Source organism: Pyrus communis, chromosome 14, assembly GCF_963583255.1.
Source record: "Pyrus communis chromosome 14, drPyrComm1.1, whole genome shotgun sequence".
Lineage (NCBI taxonomy): Eukaryota > Viridiplantae > Streptophyta > Magnoliopsida > Rosales > Rosaceae > Pyrus > Pyrus communis.
The window spans coordinates 24,284,537-24,293,079 of NC_084816.1; the positions used below are offsets into that span (position 1 = coordinate 24,284,537).

The 8,543-nt window shown below is 35.9% G+C and overlaps 1 protein-coding gene across 1 annotated transcript; it reads right to left on the reverse strand.

The window, feature by feature from the left end:
* Positions 1-347: 347 nt before the first annotated feature.
* LOC137715622 (cullin-1-like) lies at positions 348-7,567 on the reverse strand. The gene is made up of 20 exons (XM_068454967.1): positions 7,378-7,567; positions 6,576-6,746; positions 6,368-6,467; positions 6,059-6,244; positions 5,884-5,931; positions 5,597-5,804; positions 5,446-5,519; positions 4,832-4,921; positions 4,664-4,744; positions 4,518-4,577; positions 3,338-3,367; positions 3,170-3,256; positions 2,939-3,088; positions 2,756-2,811; positions 2,331-2,451; positions 1,669-1,830; positions 1,438-1,581; positions 1,107-1,325; positions 854-1,021; positions 348-713 (listed from the first exon to the last, which is right to left on the reverse strand). Exons 2-20 carry the CDS (start codon positions 6,704-6,706, stop codon positions 612-614), a joined length of 2,217 nt encoding a protein of 738 aa, XP_068311068.1. The 5' UTR covers positions 6,707-6,746; positions 7,378-7,567; the 3' UTR covers positions 348-611.
* Positions 7,568-8,543: the final 976 nt, after the last annotated feature.

Below are 8,543 nucleotides of genomic sequence, written 5' to 3' on the forward strand. Positions count from 1 at the left end.
TTTAGCCGTAAGAGTCCCCTGAGATTGGCTAATCTCATTTTGGTCCCTGACAATAAAAATTGATAAAAGTGATCCCCATGTCCACCGTAAATCATTTTGATCATTTCGTGAAAAATCTATCAATATCCTCGTTACATTGTCACATGAACGACCATCTTTTTAAAGGTATTTTTGTCAAGCCAAACCCTCCACTTCCCAAGAATGTTAACTTTTTCACGAAATGATCAAAATAAATTTAAAGTGAACAAGCTCATAAGACCGCTTGTATTGATTTTCACTATTAAATTTAATGTTTAACTTTTTGTCAATACACTGGTTTAGACTTGGAAACCTCGTTAAGCAACCAGAACACAAAAATCTTAATAATATTTGCCATTAATAAATAGTAGTAATAATGGTAGGGGCATGGGTCAATTGCACAAAAATGGCGTTAATACCGGATTGCACAAAAATCTTCCACTCCTTCCAAAATCCTAGCATTTCTAAAAGAGCTGCACACAATTTACAGCAGATCTCTCGGCTCTCAGGTCCGAAGAAGAAGAAGAAACTATGGTTCGAGCTTTCTGATTAGGGTTTTCGACTAGTCCCTAGTATATACCCACGCAACCGAATCAGGCAAGATACTTGAACATGTTGGGGTTTTCCTTGTCCCTCTCCAGGTAGTCCCGAGTGATGAGATCTTCAATCCGCTTCTTAATCGTTTTGATGTCCGGCTGCGCATTTCAAGTCCGCCCATAACCGTTGTCAGTACAGATTCAACGGGAACAGAGAAACGCAGAATATATATAGATATGGATACAAGAACACGAACGTAAATTGAAAATTGCATTCAATGACAAACATAATGTAGTACCTTGAACATTTTTCCCAGCTGCTCAACGCACTCCACGACTAATTGTTGATGACCCAAAACTTTTCGACTCTTCATGATCCTAACAATAGCAGCATCAATAGCATATCTCCGGTCTTTGTCAACATCTTCAATCACCTTCTTCCTTTCGTCCACGGGTGGGAGAGGAATCTAAGGATACCAAAACAGCACACGTTGACTAATCTTCAACTCTCAGAACAAGAATGAAGTGGAAAAAAGTATAGGGATCTCAGACCTTAATTCTTCTCATTTTATCTGTGAACTTCTTGTTGAATTCAAAGCTGTCATTCGTTGAGATGGTCTTTGTAATTGGCTGCTTGGTGAGAATCTTGTACTTGGCACACGAGAGCGAATGAAGCAATCTAACCAAGTCGTCATGAGTAAGGTTCAACTGAGTCAGTATTTCTGAATAGCTCAATTTATCAGCACTGTTGAAGAGGAGCAACAGAGCAGCCTGTGAAAGGAAAAAAAAGGCAACAAAATATAGTCCCCGTACTCGAATACAATCTTGAAAAGGTGACATTCTGCCAACGGCCAAAATAAATCAAGCAAAGTAGTGCAATAACCTGATAGGTTGACACGACCAATTCAATGGGTCTGGTGTCAAACTTGCCAGTAACATTGCACGTGCCCAATGAGTAAATCCATGTAAGTTTCCGGTGTTTTGTTTTTGTTTCATAGAATGACTTGAAAACTTCAACACACTTAACCTGGAACACAAATATATAACAAACATATGGGCATCAGGTATTCCGCAATTGGGAACATGTGCTAATCTTCAACAAACTAAATATTACCATCTCTTCAGGAAGGTTAAGATCAAACGATTTATAACTTGGCCAGTAGCCAGTTGTAAGTACAGTGACTGTCAAGTCCATCCCAGGATTTACAGCAGGGTTACTTTGAAGATATTCCTCAAACCCTTTCTGGTTGTCTCGAGCTATTGTCAAATCTGTGACCTGAAAGATAATTTAGGAAATTTAATTTAGGTCAATAGATAAGTTCATATTTCAGCATAGGTCAATAGAAACAATTTTCTACTTCAACTATGATCAATAAAAATAATTTTCCGATCCAACTTATGTCAATCCTAGTATTAAAAATACCCTGTGATCTCAAGGACAAATATCTCTGGAAACGGAGGAAGATAATGAGAGTACTTGCAGGATGTGCATCAGATGGCTAGATAATTGGAGTATATCATGTTTTCTTATGTTGCACGTAATTGTAATGAAGTGACCCGGTAACCGGTAGCTTACTTTGTAGACACTGGAAACGGTTGTTCCCCAATTGGGTTTTTAACTCTCTTGCTCGAGATATAAACATTTCCATACGAAATTAACCATAGTTTGACAGAAAAAAAAAAAAAAAAAAAAAAAAAAAAAAAAGGGGAACTATCTCTATTAATGGTGGAGTAACAGTCAGAAACATTCCCAGTGAAGAAAACAGGCCCACTCACCATTCCCTCCATTTTTGACGTAAACTGTCCACCACATTGCTGCTTCAGCTTTGTCAGAATACTTCTTTCGTGGTCCTCGTTGGCACTGCGATCAAAAAGTAACCGACGGGCTAGTTTTTTCCTGTGTATTGAAAACAATTACTTATTGTCTACTGAGCCGACACGCACACACATACATGTTGAAGTACAAAGACACTGTTAGCTCTTCATGATCATTTACCATGTTGTCTGCTGACCCACTGGCTAAAAGAACTCGTATCACTTATATGACCCAAGACTTTGTACTACTAACCATTGGGTTTTCACATAGTAACTGGTAAATGCCTTGTTAAAACACTAACTGGAAAGTATCTGACAAGAACTTAAATTGTAAGACACACAAAACCACATATGGTATAAACTGAGAGGAAAAATAATAGATTTACCTGTAGAATTCTGCATAAAGGTCTTTGTCACTGATATAAGCAAGCAGCTTAACAACCTGAAGAAAGTTAAAAGACAATCTTAAAATTAATCAAAAGACCAAATGAGTTCAATAAGAATTACCAAACACATCACCAACAATAAATGAAAATTCATAATATGAAAAACCCTCCATAAAATAATACCTTCTCAAGCGTTTCTTCTATAGCCTCATCACTCAATTTATCACTGCCACCCTTCTTGAGGATATTATCACAGAATCCAGCAAGTAATTCGGCACTTGAACTCCCAGAAACGGATTTATTGCAAAATACCTCAAAAGCCTCTTTCAACGCCTATTAAACAAACAATAGAAAGGGGCCTTTTAGATAATGTAACAGGACAAATGTAAATAACACGAATTTTGCAACACTAACCTTGTGAAAGAGTGTGTGGTTCTGAAAGCTTTCATCAACATATTTCATATACTTGTCATGCAGCTCGATTATGTTTTTTATAAGAGCCTGAAAACCACAAAAGATACGTCAACCACGGACTGCCAATCACTGCCAAAATTATCAAATAATAGAGATTAAATTAGTTACCTGTTCCTGTGTACCAGCTCCACCTGAAGCCTGCAGAAGCAATTTCGATACAAATTAACACCATAGTCATAAAAAGCAGGATGAACACGTATTTAGTTCACTCCCTGGATGCTTAATTGGATTCACCAATGCACACATAATACAGAATCAAATAATACTACTGATAAAGAGCCCTTGGCACAACATAGTCAACAAGCATTCAAGAAAGGACAGCTTACTGTCAGGACATTAAGTTTCTAGCCAAAAAAAGATAAAGTCGACTTAAAACAATCATCCCATTCCTGCAACATTTTATTCTCTTCTGCCTCAATAGATTTAGCACATATAATGCCATGATCCATTTGAACTTAATAAGCATTTGAGTCAAAGCTCCAAGATGAGTAATTAAATGTGCATCAAGCAACCATGCAATAACATCAATTCAAACATCACTTACTCAAATCATAAGTTGTAATTATACAATGAAAAAACATGTCAGTACAAAAGCAAGTTTCATATATGTGTATGTATGTGGGTTAGGATCAAGGGACAAACATTTCGACCAGTATTTTTACACTTTTTTCAATCTTTAGATTTATAACATCCAAGGGTACTAATTAAAAAATGCAGAGAAACAAGCATATGTGCCTCCCTCTCACATTATTCCCTCTTCCAGATTTCACATTTATTTTCAGTCTTATTTTATAAAATTTTTTAGATTAGTGTTTTACTATTAATCATAATCTACGTCACCATTCATGTCGTTTATTGATTAAAAGCCTCCACATCACTTTTAATTAGGACCCTTGACTGTAATAAAATACATATACTATGCAAACACCTAGTTATTGTTTACACATCACACTTGCAACCTAATTTTTTGAAGTAGCCAAGATATGGGGCCAATGACTTCAAAGACATCTACGAGAAGCATCAAATAGAGGCAACACGCAGGAATTTTAGTGATTTGCAATTACACTCCAGCATGCATACATAGAACGGTAAGCAGAATAAATGTAAATAGATCCAAAACAGAATACAAAACATATCCAGCAATTACACCTATACTTAAGTTCAATATATCTTTCAGGATAAATATATGGCAGCAATAACACCAAGACACTAGTGATACGTCACTTTAAGCATAAACACAACGAGATACTTTTTTGCAGCAAACCCCAAACACAAGAAGATACTGAACCTGGTTAGCTGCAGCATCTTCAGCCTGTTGAACCAAAGCTGTACCTTCAGCAGTAATATGCTGCAAACCATCAAGTATGTTGGTACTGTTGTAATAAATGAGCATCTGAAAGAGATAGGAAGAACACGAACAAAAAACAAACTAACCTGTTTAAATACAAGACTAACAGGGTCCAAGCCTTTAGGTATTTTGTTGTAAAGTCTAAATATCCTAGAAAGACCGTCCGCCTAGATACAGACAAGCAGACATAGTCTTAGACATACAATAGAAGATAGATTGCCAACAGGATCATAAACTGCCAGGCAATAAGATACCTTATCCAATCTCAGCAAAGCACGACATCCAGAACCCTCCTTCTCAAGCAGTTGAGTTGCATAAACCACCAACAACTCATGTTGCACTTTCTACAGGCAAGAGTGCAACTATAATTTAGAAGAACTTGAAAGAAAACAACATCATGATACAAGACAAATGAGATTAAAAATAATACAAATTATCAAACCAAAACTGTTTACACCACCTTTTCAATTATAGAAGCAGGGTCACAACATCAGGCAAATCATACCACGTCCAATGTATCAGGTTGTTTTTAAACCTTTTATGCATTATGTAATGCATCAGTATGTTCCTTGCCACATTCCATGTTGCACAATGTTGATAGATTTTCTAGAATGGTACATCCTATAAACTCCTAATGCATTAATGCTAACACACCTCTAAATGATTCAAATATCAACAATTGGCCCACGGGTTTCATAAGATTCCTCTGAAAAATTCACTTATTTCCAACATTCATGCAAGATCCTATAATATACAGGGGCACACAAATAGTAACGCACACAAACCCTTTCTATATCACAGCTACCAATATACACACATACTATCTACTAACTTGATTCTCAAAATGTAGTATTACACATTAACTAACCTCCACAAGCTTTTGTTCACTGCTTGAATGAAGGTAGTTATTAACTCTCTCTTTCTCCCTTTTCAAGCATTCCTCTGCCTGTATAATTCCACAAGAGTGGTTAGACAAAAACTACACTGAAAATCCACACGCTGTTTGAACACATGAAAACTTGCCTTCAACATGTACTCCGGACAAGTATCTGTCAAAATCCAATTTGCTGCTTTACGAGAATAGTATTCACCACTATCTACTAGAAAGTGTGCTTCAAAGTCCTCTTCATAAGACTCCATTTGACCCATTCCAATTTCAACAAATATATCTACCACATTCTTCAATAGTGCTCTATCAATCTGCTCTCCCTCACGTTCTTTATCAATCTAATTGGTCATACAACATTCATCATGGCCAGGATACATATACATAAACATAGACTTGATCATGAAGCAATAAACTTACAAGACCAATAACAGCAATTCTGGCATTAGCATTGACCTCCCGATAAACCTGAGGTTACATATTAAATACATTTGAGATTACTGAATCCCCTTTCGAAAAACAACAAAGCATATAAAGGCGAGTAGGTATTTTTGCATAAAGTATGTATAAACATATAAATGATCCAATAACTAACCAAATCACGAAAGCAGGTTAGTCCAACTTCCTTTAGTGCAGGAAGTGACCTTCTTGCAATGAAGTAACGATCAAGGTAGTGAAAGAAGCGTGATAGCCACCTAACCATTAGTTTATGGTTTGCCCATCTTTTAACAAGCTCCCGCAGCATAAACTCATCATGCTTCTCTCTAAGAGCAGGCAGCACCTAATAGATGAACAACCAAATAAGACTATGACGTTCAGAAAATAATGAAAGAATGTCGCTTTAGTTAATGATCAGGAGAAAGAAACCATAAGCAAACATCTCAGGATGTTCCTCGACCCTCACCGTTGAAGTAATGTATTCCTCAAATGCCTCCCGATATTTGTCATATAGCTGCTGAGAGTAATCATTGGGGGGCTTTTGAGTACACATGTTATAGATGGTTCTGTACTTAAAGTTAAGGAAAGGTTCACCTCGGAGAACGCACCAATAAGGAGCAAATAAAAGAAACACAAAGCGTTTAAAAAATATATACAAAACAACCAAAGGATACGTGTAAAGCATCATATATTCTTCTGAGTTGAACTGAGGCTCCGGTAACCCCTCTAGGATCTTCTTCAGCTTCATGATCCCTTTCTGCATATAGTCCCATCCTTGATCTAACTCAATAACTTTGCGCTCCATTTGTTTGAAACAAAAGTTTCGTTACCCTCCCACTACAATTCTATCAACATAGAAAGCAAAAAAAAAACACAACAAAAGGTTAACCATATAGCCCACTTGTACATTTGAGCACACATACTGTTTATGTGCAAGTACATTCGTGTTATAATTTGGAAATGATTACAGAGTAACCCCCAATAGTCATGCCAAATGATTGGCAAATATACAACCATATATTCCATAACATCAACCGAAAAATGTATGGCGCCAATAAGTAACGACGAACAAACCATGGTAAACAAAGCAGTATAGCAATGCCATTAAAGTCATGGAGAACAACCCCAGATTAAATCATTAACAAACAACACTAAATAGATGATGAACAAGTGATGACACGGGAAACCCCTAGATAGATAATAAACAAACAAAAATTGGGAATCATTATCCCGCACAGAACATATAAACAATGCCAACCAAATAAACCCCTAAGAACAAACAGATCGCTGAAAAAAAAATAGAAACAAAACCCATAATCCTATACCACAAACAAGCACGAAAGCAATATTACACAGCGAAGAACAACAAGGAAACCGTAGAATCGAAGCAGACGAAGAACAACAGGACTGCCGCTGCGTACGGGCTTACAATATTCGAAACAATGGGAAGAAGTTGCGGAGGAAGAAAGATTGTACCTTCGCAAAGAATTCGAAACGACCGGAAACCCAAATCGCAGAGAGAGAGAGAGGGCGTCGGACGGAGAGTGGGGAGAGCTAGGGAAAATCCACAAATCCAATCCCTGGAAATCGCAGAGAGGAAAATAGTGGGAGGACGAGGACGAGAGAAAGAGACTACTGATCGGAAATCAGGCTTTTCTTCATTTTTATATAGAAAAAATGCCAGGACGAAAATAGTTAGCCAAATTCTAAAATAGGCTCTGGGGAAAATAGTAGGAATTTTTAAGACTATATTTGTAAATTAAATAATGCATTAGTCATAATCGAGACGATATAAGTACATTACTCAAATTTCTTTTTTATTTTTTTGTTAAACGATATATTTTGTTAGATTAGAGGTTAGATTAACCACCAACATAATTTGAACTCACCCCGTCATGCAAAGCCTCAACACCTTTTCAACACTTGTCACGTTACTTAATACTTAAGTAACATTTTAATTTACAATTACGTCATATAGTTTATAAAATATGGTTTCAATAGATGACCTTATTAGCATTACTCCAATAATAATGTCTACATTTATTTTTTTACGAGTCTTTTTCAAACTGCTCTTAAAATAGCTAAAACTCTTTTTTTTTTAATGATTAAGGTCAATTTTCGTATGACTTGCTGAAAATTTTATTAGTCTTGAAACGCAAGTAGAAACAAGTGGGAGATTGTCTATCATTGCATGTTATTTAGAGTCTTCCTCTTCTCCTCTCTCAACACTATTTAAATTACTTTTTAGTTATTTAAAAACAAAATCCAACAAGTATAAGTGCCCTTTAGAAAAATCACTTGAATTTTGAATAAAAAATTCGACATGCTTTTGGTGTAATCACTTCTTGCAAAAACCAGCATAATGCTTCCCAACAAAAGCGATTTCGAAGACTATAGGAAATAATATTTTGTTGTTTTCATTAAATTTAAAAAAAAAATTAACCAATTAGCAAAATCGTTTAACTACTATGTTCTTGTCAAATTGTTTATATAAATATTTATTTTGTTGGAAGTTTTATCTTTTTCTTTAAACCAGAGAGTCGTACTAAGAATAGATAAAAAAATAAATATATATATAAAAAATAGAAAGAATTGTCTTATATTGTTGGACTCCGTAGCCCAAAGCCCGAACATCAATTCAT

Excerpts from the sequence above, each read along its gene's own strand:
- LOC137715622 (XM_068454967.1), bottom strand. The coding sequence starts at position 6,706 with ATGGAGCGCAAAGTTATTGAGTTAGATCAAGGATGGGACTATATGCAG. Across the intron at positions 6,468-6,575 it reads GAATATATGATGCTTTACAC|AACCATCTATAACATGTGTA; the intron begins GTATCCTTTGGT and ends CTTTAAGTACAG. Across the intron at positions 714-853 it reads AGCTGGGAAAAATGTTCAAG|CCGGACATCAAAACGATTAA; the intron begins GTACTACATTAT and ends TGAAATGCGCAG.